The sequence below is a fragment of the Helicoverpa armigera genome, chromosome 27 (genome assembly GCF_030705265.1).
Source record: "Helicoverpa armigera isolate CAAS_96S chromosome 27, ASM3070526v1, whole genome shotgun sequence".
In the NCBI taxonomy this organism is placed as follows: Eukaryota; Metazoa; Arthropoda; class Insecta; order Lepidoptera; family Noctuidae; genus Helicoverpa; species Helicoverpa armigera.
The window spans coordinates 5,643,647-5,669,568 of NC_087146.1; the positions used below are offsets into that span (position 1 = coordinate 5,643,647).

Here is a 25,922-nt window from a genome sequence, read left to right on the forward strand (position 1 = left end):
GTGGGGCGCCTTGTGCTGCAGCGCGGGCGCCAGCCGCGCCAGCAGCGCCCGCGCCTGCACCGCGCGCGACCGCGCCAGCGACGCCACGCACGTCCGCGCGGTGTGCCGGACCGCCTCCTGCGTGTCCGCTAGCTGTCTACACTGATGTACTCACTGGTCGAGCAGCGCCTGCACGCAGCGCAGCGCCTCCTCCCGGGCGTGGGGCGCCTTGTGCTGCAGCGCGGGCGCCAGCCGCGCCAGCAGCGCCCGCGCCTGCACCGCGCGCGACCGCGCCAGCGACGCCACGCACGTCCGCGCGGTGTGCCGGACCGCCTCCTGCGTGTCCGCTAGCTGTCTACACTGATGTACTCACTGGTCGAGCAGCGCCTGCGCGCAGCGCAGCGCCTCCTCCCGGCGTGGGGCCTTGTGCTGCAGCGCGGGCGCCAGCCGCGCCAGCAGCGCCCGCGCCTGCACCGCGCGCGACCGCGCCAGCGACGCCACGCACGTCCGCGCGGTGTGCCGGACCGCCTCCTGCGTGTCCGCTAGCTGTCTACACTGATGTACTCACTGGTCGAGCAGCGCCTGCACGCAGCGCAGCGCCTCCTCCCGGGCGTGGGGCGCCTTGTGCTGCAGCGCGGGCGCCAGCCGCGCCAGCAGCGCCCGCGCCTGCACCGCGCGCGACCGCGCCAGCGACGCCACGCACGTCCGCGCGGTGTGCCGGACCGCCTCCTTCGTGTCCGCTAGTCTGTGGCGGAAAAGAAAGTTGGTGTTAAAAAAACCATTGCCTAATTTAGGCCTTTAATTCGTCGTCAAAATAAAATTGTTCTTGAAACAACCGTTGCAAGGTACTGAAAGATCAGAATTTTCACGTTCAAGAACTTAGGACCCTAGGCGTACGATTCAAAATTAACTGTCACAAAAGCATCGGGCCAACTATCGACCGCGTAGGTGTGCTATCTAACACTGAAATAATTTTCCTAATTGTTCCATTATATTCCAAATACTCGTGAGATAAAATATAGCCATGTTACTCGGGAAGAGTGAAAGAATTTTTCGAATCGGTTCAGTGGTTTCGGCGCATTCTAGAGTTAAAAATGTTTGCACTTAACCATATTAGCATAGAACTTAAAGATTCCTTAACATGACCTTAAACTAACAAACGGAGCATGACACACAAACATCAATACATACACACATACATATAATAATAATAACACATCTTCAGCGACTAAGACAAGACGGAAATAAGACAATACCCCATTAGAGATCGCTCGACTGAAACGCGACCATAAATTATTATATAGAGTTTGAATACATTGTTTGTTTCATGACATTGAAGACTGAAAAATATTGTATAAACGAGTTTAGGCTTGGCTGATATTTAAGTGAGTTTGTTTTAAATTGTTTATTGACACTTACGAACATTTACATAAGAAAAATGTCGCTTGGTGAAAAAAATTTTATGCACTGCTTGCTGTTTCACAATTTCACACTTCCATGAGCATTTTTTTCCCCGTATGAGGAAAAAATATAGCCTATATATTCCGAGGGTAGTGTAGCTTCCCAACAGTAAAGAATTTTCAAATCGGGACAATAGTTTTGGAGCCTTTAAAAGTGTCCTCTTACTATATTAGTAATATTAGTATACATAGATATCGCGTTTGAATACATTGTTTGTTCATGAGTTTGAAGACTGAAAAATATTGTATAAACGAGTTTAGGCTTGGCTTTGTATTTAATTGTTTGTGGACGATTTAATTAAAGCAATTATGTCATTACCAAAATTGAAATGTCGCTTGATGAAGGTGATAACGAAAATTCAAGTTGCCCTTTCCATTCTTTTTGTTTTCTTCGAATATTTACAGGGTAAACAATATAAGGGGGAGGCCTATGTTCAGCAGTGGACGTCCTATGGCTGAGATGATGATGATGAAAAAAATATAAATAGCAAAAAGGTGGTTAATCACCATGACCATCATGATACCATAAAATCGAGTTTTTTTACTTACTGAATAGAAACTTTTGTTAAAGCTGGTAATAGTCTTACCGTTTTAGACGAATGTCTCTCGAAATACCGAAACATTCAAAATAATTTCTTTCGCAGCAATTTAGGTAGATGTGACAGAGATAAAATTCTTTTTTGCACTTTTAACTGATTATCAGCGGAAATTTTAATAATTTCAATTAGCAATTCTTAACATAATTAAGTCTTACCTGTCAATAATATGCGGCAGTACAGTAGGCACGTAGTGTGAGAACTCCGGTCCCATACGCTCAGCGAGCGCCGTCAGCACCTCGAGCGCATTTTGTGCTACCTGTAATAGACAATAAGACAATTAGAAATATATTTATAGTTGAAGAGATAGAAAATATGCGTTTACATAGGTATTTATTATTTATTTACTATATAGAAATCATCATCATCATCCTCCGAGCCCTTTTCGCAACTATGTCGGGGTCGGCTTCCCGTCTAATCGGATGTAGCTGAGTACCAGTGCTTTACAAGGAGCGACTGCCTTATCTGACCCCCTCTACCCAGTTACCCGTGCAAACCAATAAATACCCTTTGGTTAGACTGGTGTCAGACTTACTGACTTCTGACTACCCGTAACGACTGTGATGTTCAGTGGCAGCCGGGACATACAGTTTAACGTGCTAAATGTAATGTTTTCAATACCGACTCTATCATCAATTGACGATTGCTTGCATTTTGCATTCATACAACAAAACTATCACTTGTCACACACACCATCATATTCACTACGAGGCTTCATAGAACACAGTTTTGTTGATTTCAAAGCACGATGCTTGCAATCGTCAATTACCTTACAACGCATTTCTATAACCTATCCGTTGCTTTGCAATTAAAGACTAACATAACTTATCAAATCAAATCAAATATAATTTATTCAAACATGGCTGCAAGACAGCACTTTTTGAACGTCAGGAATTTACAATAGACAGTCCCCAAAACGCCCACCCTTCACCACTTCCTATGTGTTTTTGCTGGGAAGAAGTGGCGCAACAAACTCCCCAGCAATTATATGGCTAGCTAATGTACAAAAATACAACAAATAAACGGATAGATAGAATATAGAAATTCACCTTTAGAGAACAAAAGAAATAGCTTACCCCAACAAATAGATATTGTTTCAGTAACGTGCCGTCTCACGTATAATAGCAGACTGGTGATCTATGCTCTGAGATCGGAGGCCTATTCTGAATACCTTAGGTGTGGTTTGTAAAGTAGAAAAATAATATTGCGAACATTTTTCTTTATTAACTAGATTCCATCAGGTATTACGCTCGGTTTCTGAAGAAACTATGTACTTCCCGCATCGGGATAAATCTATACTATCTTCTGTTTGCTTATATAAGAGAGAAATTATTCTTTCTTGTTTGTACCCTAACGGCTCAGAAGCTACTGAACCGATTTGGAAAATTCTTTCACTGTTGGAAAGCTACACTTTTCCCGAGTAACATCTATAGGCAATATTTTTTTCCGAAACGGTATCATTTCTAAGGGATTAGAGTAAAATTGCAGGGAAACAGCAAGTTTCTGACTTTTACGAATCTTATATGCATATTAAGTGATGAAGGGTGGACATTTTAGGGGCTATCTTTTATACATTTTTGACGTTCAAAAACTTTTGTTTAGCAGCTACTTGACTTTTTCTTCGAGTAAAGTAATAATTTCTATATCGCTCCTCAAGTCCAGAATACCGGCGCGTGCGCAATGAAGCGAACACGGCGAGCTGTAAAGCTAATCGGAATCAGACTGTGTATGATATATTGAGTGCACGACATCTTAACGTTGTAAGATAGGCAGATATGTAGGTAATGTAATAAATAACATTTTTAATAACTTTACATTGTTGTCTGTCTAGCTATTTAATACGCTTTTATTAGATCGACTTGTATGGTCGTACATATGTAATGGAATCTAAGGATGTAGGGTCTGATTTAACCATCTTCCAAGGATCGTAGCGTCATGAAAATTGGCAGCTGTACGGATTTCTGATGACAATACATTGATATGGTAATGTCTGATAGAGCCGGAAGATATGCACTGGAACTTCATGATGGAACGTCGTATCATAGGCCATTTGCCTTTTCCCAACAATGGGCCAATTCCCAAAGGCTCGGGCTGGGGCTCGGGGTGGGCTACCAGTCTAACCAGATGCAGCTGAGTACCAGAGTGCTACAAGGAACGACTGACCTATCTGATCTCCTCAACCCAGCTACCCGGGCAACTTACAGGCTTCTGACTACCCGTAACAACAGCCAAAGAAGTTCAATGACAGCCGGGACCTACAGTTTAACGTACCTTAAAGTTCCCGCCATTGAGCCACGCGACCATAGAGTCTATGAGCTGCGCGGACACGTCGCTCGTGATCTCTGGCTCGCGACGCACCAGCGCCGTCAGTTGTTCGCCCAACTGTTGGCGGAGGCGGAGGTCTGGTCGCGTTGTTAGCGGGAGCGCCGCCTCTAAGGACGCGGGTTGGGGGTAGTGTGCCATCTGTTGGGGGAAAATCATTTTGTGTTAGTTTCAGAAATAAAAAACAAGCCTTGGTATCTTAGTACTAGCTTGCTGTACCAGGGTTCATACCTAATTGTGACAGCTATGTTATTTTTCTAACTTATGAATATTATGAAATGCAATAAACGTATATTCAAGTATATTTTGTCGTAGGACCCACTGCTCCGATTTAAAAGAATCTTTCAATAGAAAAAAAGTCTATATGCTACTTTTTCCCATTGGACTCGGCAGGGAAAAAGTAGCATATATCCGCGGGCACACCAAAACTACATACATAACCAATTAAAATGAAGCTTGGAACAAGCCAGCCTAGTTTTTATCCATTAATCATGTAATAGTTTTTCTGTACATTAAAATTGTCAAAGTCTACAAAAAAGGACAAAAGCATCCTCATGAAAAATCAAAGTCAGTAAAAGTCTGACACACCCTCCCACTGCACCCACAGCGGGAGGGGTCACTTAATGATTTCCCACATAAAAACCCACATTAAAAATTACATAAAAAACTCACCGTTTAGCCAGGGGTCGAGCAGTATTCACTTGACAAAATCTGGCGCGTTGTGGTCCGTAACTCGTCTACATAATATCATCGCACACCGACTGTTTCACTGCTGATCACAGATAACTTTAGGCACTCATCAACTTCTTTCACTGACAATCTGCAAAAGAAAACAATAAAAATAATGAAACATTGCCCAAACTCTCCAAAGACATAGGGAAGGTTCATATCTAAAGGAATATGCGTCTCGTATTATTGGTCACTTAACACCAAGACAGACAAAATACGGTAAAACATTCTATCATTCACACCTAACCGATGATGCGTTAGTGCTTCGATCATACGATAGGTACGCTGGCTATAGGTACGATACGCTCGACGCATTTTAAGTCAGATATGAACCTTCCCTTACTGAGAGTTACATCTAAAGATGTAATTTCGCCACTGTTACGCACACAAATATGTCTTCAAATCTACTAGCTCTAGCAAACATGTGTGATCACTTGATAGACCCAATAAAATTGTGTCAAAAAAACAATTAAATGGACGATGGACCTTCGAAGGTTATCCAAATCTGACTGATAAATGATAGGTATTTTACTTAAGCCCAAAACTTCAAAAAGGCACGATGATTACAAATTGAGTTGAAGATAAAGACAGGAAGACGCTAAAAACATCATCTGCCTAGCCTTTCCCAGCTATGTTGGGGTCGGCTTCCAGTCTAATCGAATGCAGCTGAGGACCAGTGTGCCACAAGGAGCGAGTGCCTGTCTAATCACATTCGATCAAACCGATACCAAAAGGTAATACCTACTAGTTGACTTTTTGACTACCCATAACGACTGCCTAAAATGTAAGTACAACCGGGACCAACGAAAAAGTGCCTTCAGAAACACGGACATAAGATGGTCACCCATCCAGTGACCGTCCGCACCAACAACAAAAAATCTAAACTGCATTCAGTAACAACAAAGCCAAGGCTACAGAAATAAACAAAAAATCGGAAGGCTTTGCATGTGGGAGGATTTTGATCAATATGTACGAAAATATACAGCAGAGCCAAAACTGCTGCCCACACGAAAATCAACTGACGATGTTAATCGACTTCCTAATGAATACGAATTGAATATTAAAGTAAAACATTGATATTTTTTCTTTTATTGAGAAGCTGTGGATAATATATGAGAAAAACAGCTCTTCTCCGATTTCATTCACGTCCCGGGAGAACCACTTTTCGTAACCCGGTAAAAAGAAGCCTATGTTCTTTCTCAGGCTCTAGGCTATTTGTGTACCAAACATTTAGTATTTCGTTTGATATAGTGGGTGATAACTTATGACTTTGATGTTGTGAATGATAGACGATGGAGATGACAAATGCTAGAAAGCATGGATTTATCACCTAAAAAGACGTTATAGAAGGTTGTTGTGATTCTTGCTACTCAAATACCTAAAATCAAAATTCAATTAGTAACTCCATTTTAAATGAAATCACATACAATCTAAATGTACAGGTACCATTTCAGAAGTAGGCCTAAGTGGTAGACCGCAACAAATATACCCAGCTTTGTTTTAGTATATTACACAACAAATTATATACCTACGGAAAGTTTGATAGTTTTAGGGTTTCTTATTGAAGGATTCGTCATGAATTGAAATGACAGTTTGGTGACGGAGATAGGCTATTGGGACGCGTGTCAATCTTTGGGAACTGATATCATACAAAATAAAGAAAGCATAATTCGACTAAAAGTAATCTAAGTATACTAATATTTTAAAGAGGAAAACTTTGTTTGTTTGTAATGGATAAACTCAAAACTACTAGACCGATACTAAATATTCTTCCACCATTAGAAAGCTATATTATCTGCGAGTAACATAGGCTATGCTTTATCCCGGTACGGGCAGTAGCTCCCACGGGACGCGGGTGAAACCGCGGAAAAACGGCTAGTCATAAATAAACCTTTAAAATCATCTTTCAATCGATGTTTCTTTTAAAAACATTGTTAATGAATCGATATTTCAAAAGATTTATCGATTATTTATTTAACTTGACCCTGTCTGTTTAACCTCATGCACTGTAAACTATGAAAACATAAGAGTATGAGAGTTAATCATCATTTATCTTAATATAGTGCTTGTCGATAACGTTCTGGCTTTTGTATGAGTTAAGGTGTTTACATATCAGCTGTTCAGAAGGTTCAATTGTTTTTTTTTTTTTGGGTTCTAGCATTCACCGTTTTCCATGTCCACCAACAAGGTGGACAGACGACCTTATAAAGGTCGCCGGAAGACGTTGGATGCAGGTCGCCTCCAACAGATATCTGTGGAGATCTAAGGGGGAGTCCTATATTCAGCAGTGGACGTCCTATGGCTGAGATGATGATGGTCCTGAAGAAACTAAAACTACTTCACATATTGAATATTACAAAGCAGACGATTTTGTTTGTTTGCTTGAACGCAACTTCAGGAACTGCAATCCATGTTAAATAAAAATCCAGTGTTAGATAGCCTGTTTATCGGAAGAAATTATCTCCCGCGTCCCGTTGAAACTGCTTCCCGCATTGGGATAAAAAGTAGCCTATATTCTTTCTTGGGCTAGATTAACTCTAAATCGGTTCAAAAGTTAGGCTTGAAAGCGCAACAGACACACATAGTTACTATCGCATATATAATATTAGTAAGGATCAACGTCTCAAACGAGGCATAACCACCGTAGATCTACACTACACCTAACTCCTACCAAAATAAAACAACTCTACGTAACTAGGCAGGTCGTTATTTACGAGTTTCTATTAATAGTAGCACTTTGATCTATTATATTTACACTCTGTCTACGAAATATGCCTAACCGATACATTGGAGTACTTCCTGGTTTAATATTGTTAGGTAACTATTTGAATTCAGGTTGTAAGAAACAAATGTATCTCGCGGTGTACTCGCTGTAGCAAACAGTAACACATTGCGCGCGAACATTACTAACATGTCCGCGACACTGCAACCGCCGCGCGAACACATGCTAGCCGTGGACTCGCTCTCTTTTTTTTAATGACGTCAAAAATCATCAAAATGACCCCTTACACTGTGGGTTAGCAGCGGTGAGGGAGTGTCAGACTCTTACTGACTTAAAACCGTCGTGTTCCGTCGTAGGCCTTTTATGTACCAGGGCCGCGGTAACTCGCGCGAACAATCCCGCAGCCTCCGCTGACACGCTAATTTTTTGTTCGCGAACAAGTTTAAAGGAATCTCGTCATTACCTATTTTATTTCTGTACTTCGTAGTTATGTCAATAATGGTAACAAATAGCAGTAATGTCGAGACAATGGCTTCTAGAGCTATGCATTGTGTCACAATCGTTATGAAAGAAAATACCTGAGTATTATGTTTATTTATTTTAATAAGCATATTTTCTACGAAATATTTCCTTTTTGCAACCGCGAGGTGCTACTGGGTTTTAGGCTGTGGTTTGTCGGTTCGCCGTTGTGCATAATCTCCGTTTTCAGTGTGTCAAAATGTATTTATGTGTGCAATAAAGAATAATTATAATTAATTATGTTTTAAGAACGGAGTCAGGAAGTAAATTGATACAGCAGTGCATCGGAAAGCACGTAAACATCAGTCCTGCCTGTCTCTCTCTCCGGTGGTGTCGGATTGCCGTCCCATCGCGCTATGAGAGTGAAGAAATAGTGAGTGCACCTGTGTCTGCGCAAATGCTTGTGCACTATAACATGTCCTGCGCAGCTGGCTGGTCTTTTTAAAGTGACTTGTTCTAAACGCCATTGAACTGTTCTAGGATATATTAATTTACAATAACAATAAAAACCAATTGATGTTCAAGACGTGACGCGCATCAGGTTAATAGTTCTCTCAATGATAAAATGACTAGATCACGCTATTCTGACGTCATTAAGGTTATCTCTGTTTGTAGAACTAAGAGTTGTTATGGTCTGAGAATTAGGTCAGCTTTGTTTTTAGGACCTGGGCTATAATTAAATTATCTATATTTACTTTAAAGTAGATAAGTAGCAAGTATAGATTAGCAATGCATCTCCGAAGCCAAAAAATATCCTAGACTGCGCTGAACAAGCTCGATGCCTGTGGGCAAATCCCCCCAATTTTGGGTAGATCTTGCTCAGCAGTGGACGTTTCTCCTGTGATAATCATCATCCTCCGAGCCTTTTCCCAATCATGTTGGGGTCGGCTTCCAGTCTAACCGGATTCAGCTGAGTACCAGTGCTTTTACAAGAAGCGACTGCCTATCTGACCTCCTCAACCCAGTTACCCGGGCAACCCGATACCCCTTGGTTAGACTGGTGTCAGACTTACTGGCTTCTGACTACCCGTAACGACTGCCAAGGATGTTCAATGACAGCCGGGACCTACAGTTTAACGTGCCATCAGAAACACAGCCAATGGTGTCTAAGATATACTTAGAAAGTACATACAAACTTAGAAAAGTTGCATTGGTACTTGCCTGACCTGGGATCGAACCCGCGCCCTCGTACTTGAGAGGTTGGTCCTTTACCCACTAGGCCACCACGACTGTCCTGTGATAATAATATAATTTTTGGGAAAATTGTACACAGAAAGTGCCAAATATTGAAATTGCTTTTAGCCGCGTCCCGTGGAACTACTCTACGCACCCGGATAAAAAACGGGCTATCTAACGTTGAAAGATTTTTCAAATCAGTTTCTTAGTTCCTAAGATTAACACGGGAAGAAACACGAATGGAAAAATTAGCACTTACTGGATAGAAATATGTAGGTACACTTATGCACATACTTTTGTATTAATAAAGACTTCATAAAACAATATTGAATGAGTAATAAATGAGTCACATGATTCACATACCTACAAGGAATTGCAAGAAATCACTTTATTATAGTCTGTTATACAGATTCCGATGCACGAGGTGGCAGACAAGCAAGACGCATACAGTACAGGACCTGATTTAAAATAAAGAGGAAATATTTTTTTATTTCTACCCTAAAGGCTCCGAAACTGCAGAACCGATTAAAGAATCTTTCACCTTTGGAAAGCTACTCTTCCCGAGTAACATCCCGGTATGGGCAGTAGTTCCCAGGGGACGCGGATGAAACCGCGGGAAAACGGATAGTTCATCATATAACCAAACTGTTAATCTTGCAAGGGTTTTGAATGTGTCATCTGTTCGCTTGTAAAATAAATATGTAAATGAGTATAGGATTGTTCTCTTTTAGCGCTTCTTGGGACAATATTCCAACGGTGTGCGACATTGTGACGCACACAAATGCATCTTCCATCTATTCGCTTTTTCTTCGCAATTTGAAAATATCCGCGAATTTATTCAAGGATTCAGCGAGAAATTAAATTGCTTACTAAAGTCAAAGGCTACGTTTGGTCCAGTTTTGCATTTTACTAAGATTGATGCGAGGAATCGTCAAGCAAACGACACTTGACGCTGAGGATCACGTGGACCTGACCGGCGCCTGACATCTGCATTTTATTTATTTTAATCGACAATTTATATACAAATGAGTCATTGTTAAATGAAGACCGAGTTAATTCAGTCAGGTTGACAGAAGTTCTATTTCACACAGTCTGTTTACCTGTTGCTGTTATCTAAAAAAAAAATATTATTATGTTAGGTTAGTTATATGTGAGCCTGCCAACATAATGTATTATATTCTAGTTGTGAGTATTAGTTATTATAGCGACAGCAGAAAAACATAGTGTGAAATAATTAAGGTTCATGAGATACAGCCTGTTGACAGGCAGATAGTGCCGGGGCTGCGGGATTGTTCGCGCGAGTTACCGCTGCCCTGGTACATAAAAGGCCTATGACGGAACACGGCGGTTTTTAGTCAGTAAGAGTCTGACACTTCCTCACCGCTGCTAACCCAAAGCGGGAAGGGTCATTTGATGATTTTTGACGTCGTTAAAAAAAAAAAAAACAGGCAGACAGTGACGTTTTGTTAACAATATTATTAATCAAAATTCGAAATGCTTTCAGCCTCAAAGTGCATAGGGTCATTTCGCCTGTTCGCGTCCATAGCCCAGTTCGCGTCCATTTTGCCGATCTCCTTTGAAAAAATCCTCGAAAACAAGTCAATTAACACACTAATCAAACGAAAAGTCATTACCGCTAATACGTTAATGTATAAGAGGCACGCACAGATAGACAAACGTTCTGTGCGTCCAACCAATCCTTTTAGAAAAAATAATTAGTCTAGGCTCTTCAACAAGAAAGCGAAAACACGCAGAATTTTAGATAAAAATTAGTGTGCAGCGGCGTGTTTGATGGTAAGTTTTATATTGTTTTATGTGAATTTTAGGATAGATAGCTATTTCTACAGTTTAATGATGAATAAAAGTATAATGTTTATTATGAATTTGGTAATGTAAATTTTATATTTAACGAGTAAAATAAGGTGGACGCGAATTACTACATCGAATTTTACGAAACTTCCACTTTGCGTCCACAATGGACGCGAACTAAAACTATCCTCTATAATAATAAACCAAATTGCGTCCACTGTTTTCGTTAAATACTTGCTTATAAAAAATAATTAAAACATACTGTTTAATATTAATATATTAAACAGTACATTTTTTTATTAAGATATATACGTGGTTATAATTAAATTATCAACTGATATAAGTAATTTCATTTAAGATAAGTTCTTCCGATACAGGAAAAAAGAAGGAAAAGAGTTTAGTTGTATGTTTACACAAAATTATTAAATTGTTTTGTTAATTTAATATGAAAGGAAATCGATCTACGGATCGAAAATGCCTGGAAGAGCTACTGGTCCATGAAGGGAGAACTCCCTTTATGTCTGAAGCGGAAACTAGTCATGTGTATTCTGCCCATCCTAACCTACGGCGCTCAGACTTGGTCTTTGACAGAATCTCAAAAGTCCAGGCTAAAAGTATGCCAAAGGAGCATGGAGCGTAGCCTGCTCAGCATACGGCTTAGTGACCGGATACCTACGCAACACCATTATCCGGTCCAAGATCCGGGCATAGTAGATTTGGGCAATAAGTCTGCAAAGTTGAAGTCGAATGCACCCGGACAAGTGGGCCAACATCACCACACACTAGACATGGGCGCCGCGCCGGCGTCGCCACGCCGCGAAACCCCCGCGCGCCGCCGCCGCCGCCGACATTAGCTGCGCGGCGTGAGTTAGGTTAAGACGTGCCATTTTGTTCGCGATTGTTTAGGCAATATTCTTCTTCCTCCGAGCCTTTTTCCCAACCATGTTGGGGTCGGCTTCCAGTCTAACCGGATGTAACTGAGTACCAGTGCTTTACAAGAAGCGACTGCCTATCTGAATGAAACGGACACTTCAGTTTCTTTAAATATTAATAGTTCTTCATCAAATTTGAGTAAACTATCCAAAAAACATAGTGCTGTTGGTCATGGAATCGAAGATCATCCATTAGATCAAGAATGTTGGCAATATCTTGCTTCTGCTATTGGGGATCGACCCATTTCCAAAATGCGGACCTTCCATCATTTTGGAATGAGAAGAAGACAAAATTTCCATGGCTGTCTACATTTGCAAGGGCTCTGCTGCCCGCTACAAGTACTCCGAGCCATCATCATCTTCCTGCCCTATTCCCAAGTCATTTGGAGTCGGCGCAACATGTCTTTTTCTTCCATTCCTTTCTGTCAGACATACTTACATCCACTCCCTTCTGCTTCATGTCCTCTCTCAGGCAATCAATTCATCTTTTCCTCGGTCTACTCAACACACTCTTTGTGGCATGCGTTTCACACCGTCTCATCACATGCCCATACCACGACAAACGTTGACCTCTCATTTTTTCTGCCACTGACGCTACTTTCAGGCTTCCTCTGATATACTCATTCCTGACTTTGTCCATTCTGTTAACCCCACACATCCATCTCAACATTCTCATCTTTGCTACATGCACTCTATTCTCATCCTTCTTTTTCAATGCCCAACACTCTGATCCATACAGGACGACAGGTCTTATTACGGATTTGTAAATTTTGCCCTTCAGTTTGAGGGGCATCCGTGGGTCATAAATAGTGCTAGTTACCTGTCGCCACTGCATCCATCCAGAATTGATCCGATGCATCACGTCCCTGTCTACCTCACCGTCACTTTGGACAAGTGAACCAAGGTACCGGAAGTGGGGCAGACTGATAGGGCATGCCGGCTAGGGTTATGGTCATGGGTCTTGATATACTCGCAACACAGACCCCTTGTTATGGAAGTGGCGTTTACAATAAAGTCAAAAAGGGCAAAGAAAAGTTACCTCCAAACATAAAATGGCACAGGTTGGAAAGGGCCGATTTGGCGGAAGAATTTAGAAATGCGGTGGTAGATAAGATGATTGAAATGGCAAATATGAATAAAAAGGAGTGTAAATGAGCGTTGGAGGGAAATGGCAATGACTATAAGGATGACAGCAAGAATAATTTTAGGAGAATCGAAAGGAATTGCAAATCTGTTAATTTTTGAAGTTTTTTTTATCATACATATATCTCATCCACGCCGCCGGCGTCACGCCGCCGCTGTGTCAAATTCATCAGCGCGCCGCCGCCGCAAAATTCTGGGGCGGCGCCCATGTCTACCACACACTGGATCCCTGAGGATGGAAGGTGACCGAGAGGGAGACTAAGAAAACGCTGGAGAGAAGACTTGGACAGCTTCCTCTCGGACTGGCCACAAATAGCGATGGACAGAGAAAAATGGAAGGCTATGGGGGAGGCCTTTGCCCAGCAGTGGGACAGCATAGGCTAATAAAAAAAATAATAATATGGCCAAAAACTTAGTATAATCAAGGCGGATCTTAAGCATTCCCTGTGATTTAGAGTAAAATTAACAGAATTGATTACTGTTTATTCTTCAAGTTTCAAAATTAATTGCCTAATTTTAAGTTACTTAAACCAATGTTGAGAAGAATTATTTTTATTTTGTAAAGTGAATTTTAAATGATGATAATGTTGATTTTTAATAATTAAGTGTATTGTTAAATAAAGAAATTGTTCAAATACAATCTTTCTTTATTAATTCTTAACAATTTCACCCCTATATTCCTTTTCAAAGCCGCTGGACGCGAACTGGACCATGGGTGGACGCGAATTGGATTTTGTGGACGCAAACTGGGTAAAACGCCTAATTCTGAGGTTTATCGATTTAAATAGAAAACGTAAGATATTTCTTATACAACTGAAAGTTAATCTTAAAATAGAGTATATAAGGAATACATTACACAAATTTGACATGGAAATGAGTGCTGGAGCATTTTTATTATCGCCGTCAAACTTGCCAACTGCACTAAATGGTCGCCAACAGGCGAAATGACCCTACGTACATTTAGCAGTAACCAAGCGTTTTTGTAATAGAACTTCTGCCTTATATTTTTTAAGTAACATTCATTAACACTTTCATAGCCGTCAGGGTCAATAGCAGTCGCCTACACTCCTTTATTGACAAATTAATTAAAACTATTATTTCACAATGCGACGAGAGCTCGGACTCATCACTCTACTAATATTAGAAACGAAATAGTGTGTATGTGATATTTATATGGGATATTTTGTTACACTTTTACGCAAAAACTACTGAATGGATTTGGATGAAACTTGGCAGTAATAAAGCTTAGACATCAGACAAACGTAAATATACGCTACATTGTATAGGGGTCAAGAAGCGGGAGAATATAATAAAGAGAAAATAATATTATTTTTGGTATTTTTGTGTTCGTCTTTAAGACTCCTAAACTACAGCAGCGATTTGAAAAATTCTTTCACGGTTGGAAAGCTACACTATCTCCTGGAAACATAGGCACACATTTATCGGTGTACTAGAAGAAGTTTCCACAGGACACAGGTAATACCACGATAAACCGCTAGATCCGTATAAGCAAAAACATCTACCTCCATCAGGTATTTTTGGACACCCCTGTCAGACTTTTAAGGGTTCAGACAGACAGGGGGGAAGTAAAAAGCTTTAACGTCACAAACGGTTAAAATTCACTTTAATTATTGAGGCGGGTTTAGGTGGGGAGTTCAGCCACGGAGTAATGAAAGATGAATGGAGATGCCATAATGTAGGTCATGCGCCTTCTTCTTGGTCTAATAAGTACGGTGGACATGACTAAAACGATCAGTTACGAGTGAACTCATGAGGCGTTAGGGTTCTTTGAGAAATCCGACAAAGATTTTTGGTATTACAAAAACCGGCCAAGTGCGAGTCGGACTCGTGCACGAAGGGTTCCGTAAATTACAGTTAAATCAACCTATCTCAAAAACTATAAGAGATACTTTGATCAAACCAAAAATCGTTGAAAGAGTTAATTAGCATGCATCACCTCTATTTTTTTTAGAATTTTATACCCCGTAGTTATAAAAATAGAGGGGGGGGGACATACTTTTTACGACTTTGAGAGCTGATATCACAAAAACCGTTCACTTTAAGAAAAATGTTTTTTAGAAAACTTTATATCATTTTAAAAGACCTTTCCATTGATACCCCACACGGGTATGTACATCGAAAAAAAAAATTTCATCCCTCAGTTACATGTATGGGGGGCCCCACCCCCAATTCTTTTTTTTACTATTTAGTGTCATATTTTTGTAGCGGTTCATACAACACATATTCCCATCAAATTTCATCACTGTAGTACTTATAGTTTCCGAGTAAATCGGCTGTGACAGACGGACAGACGGACAGACGGACAGACGGACATGACGAAACTATAAGGGTTCCGTTTTTGCCATTTTGGCTACGGAACCCTAAAAAAATGGTCAGGTCCAAAGAGGGCGTGCAAGGGCGAAGAAAGTAGCTGCGGGATTGTTCGAAAGTTACCGCGGCCCTGGTACATAAAAGGCCTACGACGGAACACGACGGTTTTTAGTCAGTAAGAGTCTGACACTCCCTCAGCGCTGCTAATCCACAGCGGGAGGGGTCATATGATGATTTTTGACGTCATTAAAAAAAAAGGGCGGGTACAGTAACGTTTCTCGCCCCCCAACACCCGAATTAAGCGGGCTACTTTCTTAAGAGATTTTCCGTCATGGCACCTCCGCTAGTCATTTTGTTTTCCATGGGTCACCGGTCGATCGCAGTAACGATTACTGAAACCCTTAAAAGCTAGGTTAACCTTGAGAGTTAAGAATACCGTTATGTCGCAAAAGCCAAGGTTTTGGCTAAGTGACGGGTAATGGCGATAATTTTACGTTAATCTCTGTTTCCTCACGTACTTACAAACAAGTAATTACCTACTTTTTTTTTTTTAATGAATTATTCTTTGGGATAAATATCTGGTATTTTTTACCGACTTCCATAAAGGAGAAGGAATCTGAATTCGAACGTGTAATTTTTCCAGGGTTCCTCCACCCATAGGGTAGGGGGTTGCTTAGCTAGACAGTATCAGTTTGTAAGCCATTAGGCTGTATCTAGTGAACCGTGATAGCTAAACAGTTAGGAATTTACTTTAAATGCCCCTCAGTACATTCTCTAACTTTGTATTCGGACCTATAGGTATTTTAATTTACGTAGAAAAATTGGCCTATAGAAGTACGTAGGTATTATAAAAGCGAAAGTTATCAGTCTGCGCATGACAAATTAAGTTTAAACTCTTAATTATGCAAATGAAACGAATCCTGCCGTTTTTATCTGATAAACTAATTCTTCGTTATGTCACAATGCGGTAATATCAAAAATATGTATTCGTCGTTTCCCGCGGTTTCAATTGCGTCCCTAGAAACCGAATCCGGATAAAATATGCCTTTCAAAATATTCCAATGCCCTTTCTTAGTTTCTTATGTCATTCAAAATTTCGTTTAGATGGGTTAAGAAGTTTTGGCGTGAAAGCCTAATCAACAAACATAGTTACTTTCCCATGATTATGATATTAGTAAAGGTTAGAATGCTACATTATCACAGATTAAAATACGCTGTTTTTGGTGCGGGCAAAGGGAGTATTTTCTATGGGACGCGAGTAAAACCTCAAAGAACAACTAGTAGTATTGTGTTCCTCAATTCCCCTATTATTCCTCTTCTCCTTAAAGCCATATTTCCCGAAATCCATCAACAACTTCCTCAATGAAATTAAAATTTCGCCAAGCGTATCTCCATCTCATTAACTGGGGAGTGTCGGGTTAAACGTGTAGTTTAAAAAGATACAGTGCAGTATCAGATTACTATCATTTAGCGAACGAAAGAATAGTCACCATGGCAACGAAGGCATGAGTTTAAGGAACTCAGAAAAAGCAAGATCAGATACTATTTTAGTGAGGCCTGCCCACGTCTGATAATCGGTGGCTGATTTTTTATAGGAGAAAAATAGAACATACTCACAAGTCGGTTAGAAAATCCTAGCTAAAGTTTCTTACAAAAAATCGGTCCGATTATTATCTGACCTACAAAAAGTCTGTCGTGAGTGGGCAGCATTATAAATGCGAAAATAACCCGGTCTGTTTATCCGTCCGTCCGGCATTCACGACAAACCGCCAAACCAACCGAACCGGGAAAAAACAAACGAAATTATTTACCTACTAACGTCATCGTCATCTCCCGAGCCTTTTCCCAACTATGTTGGGGTCGGCTTCCAGTCTAACCAGATGCAGCTGAGTACCGCTGTTTTTCAAGGAGCGACTGCCTATCTGGTCTCTTCAACTCAGTTACCCAGGCAACCCGATACCCCTTGGTTAGACTGGTGTCAGACTTACCGGCTTCTGACAACCTGTAACGACTGCCAAAGATGTTAAATGACAGCCGGGACCTACAGTTTATTGTGTCTACCGAAACACAGAGGAACTCGACATAATGAGATGGTAATTTTTCGTAAGTACCTAATTACGGAAAAAATTAGAAGATTTGCCTGCTTCATCTATTAGGCTAAGGATCTCTAAAAAACTATTACCATATAATAGCGTTATGTTCCACATAATTTTTTCACAAACTTTCTTCAATCCCCATGGCTATAATTGTGGGAAAATGAACGAGTATATATTCTGTGTTTCCGTCCGTTGACATAAACGTGTATTGTTTGGTATTTCCATGGGATCATAGGTTTTCGCTGGCGTTGGTCTACCTCAATAGGTAAAATCTTAAGTAATTCTATGTAGGTACCTTTTGGCAGTTACGTGCTTTGCCAGAGGACGCAAAATGCACATGTATATTAAAGACGCAGTTCTGCATGGTTTATGCCATCTTCAAAATACTTTTGTGTTACGGCAGATAACTAGATGGTCATTGTTATTGTTATTGGTCTTAAAATCGAAAAAAAAGGCCCCCTAAGTTCTCCGCATCCCGTGGACACTACTTCCCTCGCATAAAACAGAGTAACCTATATTATTCTTACTAACTTCCACCCGCGTATAATTCTTCAAAATTCATAAAAACTATCCTATGTTCTTTCTCAAGGTCAACTCTATCTCTGTACCAAATTTTATTAAAATCAGTTCAGTGGTTTAGACATGAAAGCGACATACAAATTACTTTCGCATTTATTAGTAGGGATTATGAGCAATATTATTGTTTTACGAGTAACAAATATGCTAACATACATAAAAATATTTCATTGAACCTCACACATTCATATTATCAAGCAAAAGTCATCCAAGGAAAAAACATAATAATAAACAATAATGAAGCTTAGTCACATTTGTAACCTATTGACCTGGTAATAATAAGAGGTATGCTTGTGAATTAATTATGTTCACTAACTTCAACCTGTGGCTTAGTTTGCTTTTAATGAATTTTGTTTTTCAGAAATGATATACCTACTACCATGGAGTTTCTTGCCCGTTCTTCTCCATAGGAAGCTACTTTTGGAATGGGCAACTAGAATCAACCTTATTTATAATTTTTGACATTCATAAGTGCTTGTAAAGGCCTAAATGAAATAAATGATTTGACTTTGACTACCATTTTTCTGATGATTAAGAGAAAATAATTTCCATCCTTTTCATCATTTGGCTACTATTAATAGTTTGATCAGGCTCATAAATCAATATGAAGAATGGGGCTGCGGTATTCGAAAGAGTTACCGCTGCTCTGGTACATAAAGGGCTTAAGTAGGAACATGGTGGGTTTTAGTCAGAAAGAATCTGACACTCCCTCACGCTGCACCCACAGCGAGAGGGATCATTTGATGATTTCCCATGATAAAGGCCATCCTAGACTGGCTTGAAAGTTTGATTGGATTCACAATTACTTTCAAACTGTCAGACAACCATCAGCCAACACTTTGGTCCACAATGTGTGGGAGTTATATAAAAAAAGTTGTATGGATGGGGTACTATTTACCTAAATGAGTAACCCCCTATAGAAATGACATTTGAAAAAGGTCAGCCAGACTTTGTTGTCTAAATGCTAAGTTGATATGAACTAATTTAATTCATTCTTTTCCAGGTAAGTCAATAAAAAACAAGTACATAAAAAAAAAAAAATTGGAAAACATGATGGTACAGTGGGTAAAGAACTTAATGTCTCAAGTACGAGTTTGGTTTGATACCAGGTCAAGCAAGGTCTTGTCCGGCAACTTTTCTAAGTTTGTATGTACTTTCTAAGTATGTCTTGGACACCAATGACCGTGTTTTGGAGGGCACGATAGACCATAGGTCCTGGCTGAATAGGGAAAAGGCTAGGCACATGATGACCTGGCTGTATATCTATACACATGGGTAAGATGTTTAAAAGTAATTCAAATTGATTACTTGAGCACAAATTGAGCACCTTATAAGTATTATGTTTGTTTTCAATGACTGCTTTTTGTGAATGTTGGTTTTTAGAACCTGTAACTAAAACATTATTTCGTAGACCTAGCCTACAAAAGAAGGTCAAAAATAAACTTGTCATCTTCACAATAGACGTACAGAACTTAAGAACAACTTTTTCTATGACAAGGCAAAGAATGTAAGGTCACGGCTACCTCAATGATTTCTATCAACCTACATTAATAATATTCAAGATAAACTACAATAAAACCTTGTGTATTACATATAAATAATGTCTGTAGGTTACGGCTTACTCATACAGATGTGTGTATTGGAATTATATACTTAAAATCTATACAGATATTATAAAACTGTTTGAATTTATTCTCTATTCTCAGGAGTCACAGGTCTGAATTGAAAATAAGTTTTATGTTAGATAGGCTGGGAGGAAAGCTATTTTTATCCAGGTTCGGGAAGTAGTGCCCTCAAAACGCGAGTGGCACTGTAGGAAAAGATAGTAATATTACAAACATAAACGTTCAGATGTAACACTCTTCCAAGAAAAAATTTTGGGTCAAGCGGTTGTCTTGGGGCTGGATTTTGAAAATACCAATTTACCCCTTTTAAAAATTGTCATTATCTTTATGGCAAGATAGGCCACCCATCCATAGGCAGACATTGCCAAGTGTTGCTTAACCTCATGATTAAAACCCTATGTAGGTGGCTGTCACTTAGCTATTCAGTCACTATCAACTTACTATCTGCCATTGTAAATACCAAATCCAAACTAATATTATAAATGCGAAAGTAACTCTGTCTGTCTGTCTTTCTGTCTGTCTGTCTGTCTTTTCTTCACGCCTAAACTACTGAACCGATTTGTGTGAAATTTGGTACAGACATAGTTTGAAACTTGAGAAAGGACATAGGATAGTTTTTATTACAAAAAATAAAAATAAAAAATAAAATTTATTACGGACATACAGTGCCATCTATTGGTCAAATGTCGAGCTGTTCCTATGTATGCTCCGTAGATAGATGGCGTTAATCGCGCAATGGTGTCATTACACGTCATTACAATAATATTAATATAATAAAAGTTTTACTACAAAGAAAATGCTCTAACGGAGTATAGATAATTCTATTAGTACTACGCGCAATGGTGTCGATCGTTACACGAGTTCGGTTCATGTTGTTTAGTTTTTATCCCAAAAATCCTGCGGGAGCGGGAACTTCTCAAAAATCCAGCGAGATCGGGAACTATGTGGGTAAAACCAAAAATCTGCCGGAAGTCACTAGTCACTATACCACGCGAACGAAGTCGCGGGCACTTTGTAAGTTTATCACAGATAAGAAAAACATTGATAAAAAAAGATTAAGACATATAAACATAACTAACATTTTAAACTTATCATTTTCAAGTTCAAAACTTGTTATCAAGTTAAACATAATCATATGTTTGTAAATATACGTTTTAATAAGATCATCATTATAATTATGAACCAGAGGTCAGTTAAGATACCTTAAACTAGCTAATTTCCCGAAGTTTTACTTGTGTTCTCATCATCTTCCGAGCCTTTTTCCCAACTATGTAGGGGTTGGCTTCCAGTCTAACCGGTTTCAGCTGAGTACCAGTGCTTTACAAGGAGCGACTGCCCTATCTGACCCCTTCAACCCAGTTACCCGTTTCACCCGTGTTCTGTGAGAACTATTTCCCATAAACGGATAAAATATACCCTATGTTAATTGGGAAGAGTGTAGCGTACCAACAGTGTATTAATTTGCTAATGGGTTCAGTAGCATCGGAGCTTTAGGATACAAACTAGCAAAAATGTATCCTCTTTATTATATTACTATAGATAACTGTATATTTGTATATTTATGTATAAAACACATTAAAAAAAGATAACATTGAAATTATAAATGTAGGGGGTAAAATTTTGGACCACTGATCTAATTTTGTAAACTTCTTACTAATAATAGAATGCGAAAGTGAGTTTGTTTACAACACTTTCACTGTAAAATGCTGGCTATGGACATCATCATCATCATCTCAGCCATAGGATGTCCACTGCTGAACATAGGCCTCCCCCTTAGATCTCCACAGATACCTATGGTATGGGCATAGACTGCTTTTTTTATGCCAGATGTGGGACATAGTTATATCAAAAAGATGTATGAAATCTAGTCATCTACCTAACCTTTTCCTAACTATGTTGGGGTCGGCTTCCAGTCTAACCAGATGCAGCTGAGTACCAGTGTGCTAGAGCAACTGCCTATCAGTTAACCCTTATTTCGAATTTGTCCGTACTACCGGACAAGTACTTTAAAAAAATCCACCACCCCGTCTATTTCTATTTTTGCAACAAAAAAACTACTAAGCTATTGGGAGGTCGATAAAATTTTAAAAGAAAAATAAATTATGCTTGAGACAATTATGAGTTTGACAATTGGCGAGAAAATGTCGGCGAAACCGCGCACTAAGAGAGTCTTTCAGGTAATTTATTAAAAAAAATATTTTTTTGCTTATGTTGCGTAAATTTTTTATTTGTGTTTTGTGAATTTAGTGTTCTAACGTTCAAATAATACGATTTCATAGCTTTTGCCTACGTTATTCATAATAATTATCGAGTTTTTTACTTGTCCGCCACACCGGACCTCGTCGAAACACCTGTATTTATAGCTTGTCCGTCACGGCGGACCTAGTCGAAATAAATATGGTATGACCAGCAGGAAACCAGCAACGGTTTGTTTCGATATTTTTTTTACATCTCTTGAACTTGATTACCTGTTGCGTGAAAATTATGGTATTTTTTCTGTAAGCACCATTAGAAGCAACCGCCTCAGAGGAGCCGAAGAAAAATTGAGTAGCCAAAAGGCACTGAAAAAGAAACCAAGGGGATCTTTCAGTCAAACCGTCTGTAACAACAAGTTGTCGGTTGTGAGGTGGCATGACAACAAAGCTGCTACTCTTATCAGTTTCTATACTGACGCTGAACCAGTTAGCAGGATTAAAAGATATGGCAAGAATGCCAAGAGGAAAGTCGATGTCGAGTATAACAAGAATATGGTGTAGACTTGGCCGACATGTTAAAAGTAAAAAACTACGGTTTACTGCCTGATATGTGATATACGCCTTTGTTTTGTGAAGGGCAAAAATCCTCGCAACTATTTTTTGAGCTTTCATGTAAAATAACACAGGCCCTACAGTTTCCTTGTACTTTTATAACAAATAAAGGCTTTTTTACTATTATATTCTTTCACTTTATATACTATGCAACTTCATTCACTTATTCGATTAAGTCCGCTAGGACGGACAAGTCCTTTTAACACTTTTTTTTATTAAGTTTCGATAATGTCCGGTGTGGCGGACATCGCTTTTCTCCATAAGGGTGGGGGGTTGATTTTTTTTTTCGTTTTTTGGAGGTTCAGAAAAACTATGGAAACTAAGTTATACAATAAAATTTTAATAAGTTCACTATCGCCTTCTCTGTCGAAATAAGGGTTAATAAAATGCCTTCTTCATAAAGTTATTCACTTATTTAACATATGAAACAGTGACTAGTCACATAAGTCTTGACTAACTTATGCCTATTTACAAACATAAGGTACTATTAATATAGAATAGTCACTCTAACACACATATAAGCTGCTCTAAATGTTTTAATACCATTTAAATAGTATTTTCTAATGACTATGAGTGAAAACAGATACATGGAAGGCTATTAGAAAGTTGAACATGACCTATAAGATTTTTTCCCAAATAATTCAATTCAGAACTCAATATGTAGTCTTATGGTAAGTTCTGTACGTCTTTAGCGTAATTAAAAGTTACATTAATCTGTCTATGGACGTATTTTCAGGTGACAATGAATACTCATTGAGTCATTCGTGTAATAAATTGTGATTGTATGTACGCAGTGTTTGTATGCTAAATCTTTTCCTCGACATTGTGCCTGCCTACATGATGTCATCGTCGTCTTCAATTGAGGCTAGTTGGCTAAATTTTTAACTTGCAAACCTTGGATTAAACAATTAAGCGATCGGAAAAAAAGAGGACACACCAATTCAATATTATGTTAACGCTTATGCAAATAACGCGCAGGTGGACCTTTAAAACGTATAAAAACAGCATACAAAGTAGATTATCGAAAGATTCTCACGAGCAATATCAAAATCTGCAAGTGTGTGACAAAGCAACTGTCACGATAAAACGAGCAAACCCGTTTGACGACCGTTGCAACCTCACAAATTCACAATACAATCAAAATAAAACAATAAATACATGTTTGTTACCTGAAGTAACTCGATCACTAGTAAAACAAAGCACTGGATAAGTATTTCAATGCAAAAATATCAATATATGGTATCGTAACCATGTATAGGTACGACCTTTGGAAACAAACTTCCTTGGGCAACACTAATCAACTGATCACACGCACAGTTCGCGGTACACATGTAATTTAACACCAGAAACAACTAAATAGGATCACTACAACTAATTTCAAACAGTATTTTCACGAGACAAAACCCTCACCATTTCAAAATCACTTGAAAAATTCAGCGATATCGCGCATGTCCGACGAAAATTTACATCACGTGACCTGTCATGGCGTCTCAACTAACTTTTTTTAATGTTTTGCAGCATTGCTTTAGAATGTCATCATACTGCCTAATGTAATTTTTTGAAAGAAAGTTAGAATAAAATTCCTTACTGTGTATCCGAAATTATCGATTTAAATTGTGTAATTTCTCGATATAGAATATATTTTTTATTTCGAACCATTGACATATAACTATATTTCGAACCCAGTTCAGTAAAAGTCTAGCGTAAATAATAATAATTGGTACTGGCAATTTTTTAAACTAGCCATAGACAAATAAGCTTTTATTTTTTTGCAACACAGCGTCTTGGCGCGTAAATAAAAAATCTGTTGCGAACGTTTATCAGTGTGTGTATTAAGAAATTCGTAGAAAAGTGTAATGAAGTTCTATTCTATTCTATTCTATTCTATTTTTATTTATGGCAATCCGTGTCGATGTCAATGTCGACGATTCTGCCAATGACAAGTGAAATGAGAAGCAAGTCGTGCTTGTGATTAAAAAAACAAAAAAGAAACAAAAAACAAAAGGAATTTAAGATGCTGTTGTAGCCGATCTTGTGTAACTTTAACTTGTTAGTAGGACGACACTGAAACAAACAGAAATACATTTACATATATAAAAATAACAACAAAATGTTAGTAACATATAACATATAAAATATACCACAACCTAACTGTAGCCTAAAATAGGCCACAGTTTATAGTTTAATGTTGTTTCGATGAATAGACATTAACAGCAACTGGAGCAGTTCTGGACAGGAGTGTGATAAGAGGGAACGGAAATTAATAGGGAGAGGAATTTTGAGTTTTTGGAGACGACCATATAAATCGAAAGAGGAGTTATTAGGGCAGTTAAAAAATATATGGTCCAGGGTACCCTCATCCAGTCCGCACTCGCAGAGGGACGAATCCTGCACCCGAATTTTGCGCAAAAAGACCGGAGTGCAACAATGACCTATCCGTATTCTGCACAGGACTGAAATAACCTGTTTGGGGTATTTTTTAAAATGGGAGAACCACGGTTTTGGTTTTACAACCGGTTGGATAGCGTAATAGGAGCTGCCTTTCTTTTTGCTGGAGATATTCCACCATTCCTGCCACGAGGTGTCAAGACTCAATTTAGGGAGGTTTAGTAGGTCATGCCCTTGAAGGGAGAAGTGTGCAAGGTCAGCCGACTCAGATGTGCATGCGTCTTTGGCCAAGGCGTCGGCACATTCATTTCCCTTTATACCGCAGTGACTGGGAATCCAAACTAGGTGGACTACTTTTCTTGCCTAGCGCAGGAGTAAAGGGACTTTTTAATTTCCAGGACAATAGGACAATGGAGTTTAGTTCGAAAGGAATTCTGGGATAGGGCTTGGAGACAACTAAGGGAGTCAGTAAAGATAACTCCGAAGTTGATCTCATGGGACTCTATAAAGCGACAAGCTTCCAATAATGCCACGCACTCGCCTGTAAATATAGAAGACTCCTTTGGACATCTAAATTTAAGAATGATTTTCGAGTTCTGATAATAAACCGCGGCCCCAGTGTAACCACCATTAAATTTGGAAGCATCCGTGAAGAACCGTTGAAACCCAGTCCATCGTTCACCCAAAACCGCATTAAAGGCCGAATTTGCCG

General features: G+C 39.3%; 1 protein-coding gene across 2 annotated transcripts; it reads right to left on the reverse strand.

The window, feature by feature from the left end:
- Positions 1-528: 528 nt before the first annotated feature.
- On the reverse strand, positions 529-24,376 carry LOC135118883 (CLIP-associating protein-like). 2 transcript variants are annotated; one of them, XM_064041955.1, is made up of 5 exons: positions 24,233-24,376; positions 5,030-5,177; positions 4,307-4,498; positions 2,194-2,294; positions 529-724 (listed from the first exon to the last, which is right to left on the reverse strand). In XM_064041955.1, the coding sequence occupies exons 3-5, from the start codon at positions 4,496-4,498 to the stop codon at positions 544-546; spliced, it is 474 nt and encodes a 157-aa protein (XP_063898025.1). In that variant the 5' UTR covers positions 5,030-5,177; positions 24,233-24,376; the 3' UTR covers positions 529-543. The 2 variants fall into 2 exon arrangements, with proteins under 2 accessions (XP_063898025.1, XP_063898026.1); XM_064041956.1 differs by lacking the exon at positions 24,233-24,376 and adding an exon at positions 23,992-24,226.
- Positions 24,377-25,922: the final 1,546 nt, after the last annotated feature.

Bases quoted from the DNA above. Each gene is read 5' to 3' on its own strand.
- LOC135118883 (XM_064041955.1), bottom strand. From the start codon at position 4,498: ATGGCACACTACCCCCAACCCGCGTCCTTAGAGGCGGCGCTCCCGCTA. The intron at 2,295-4,306 runs GTACGTTAAACT...TGTCTATTACAG, and splicing joins TCAATGGCGGGAACTTTAAG to GTAGCACAAAATGCGCTCGA. The intron at 725-2,193 runs GTAAGACTTAAT...TTTCCGCCACAG, and splicing joins CTGCCGCATATTATTGACAG to ACTAGCGGACACGAAGGAGG.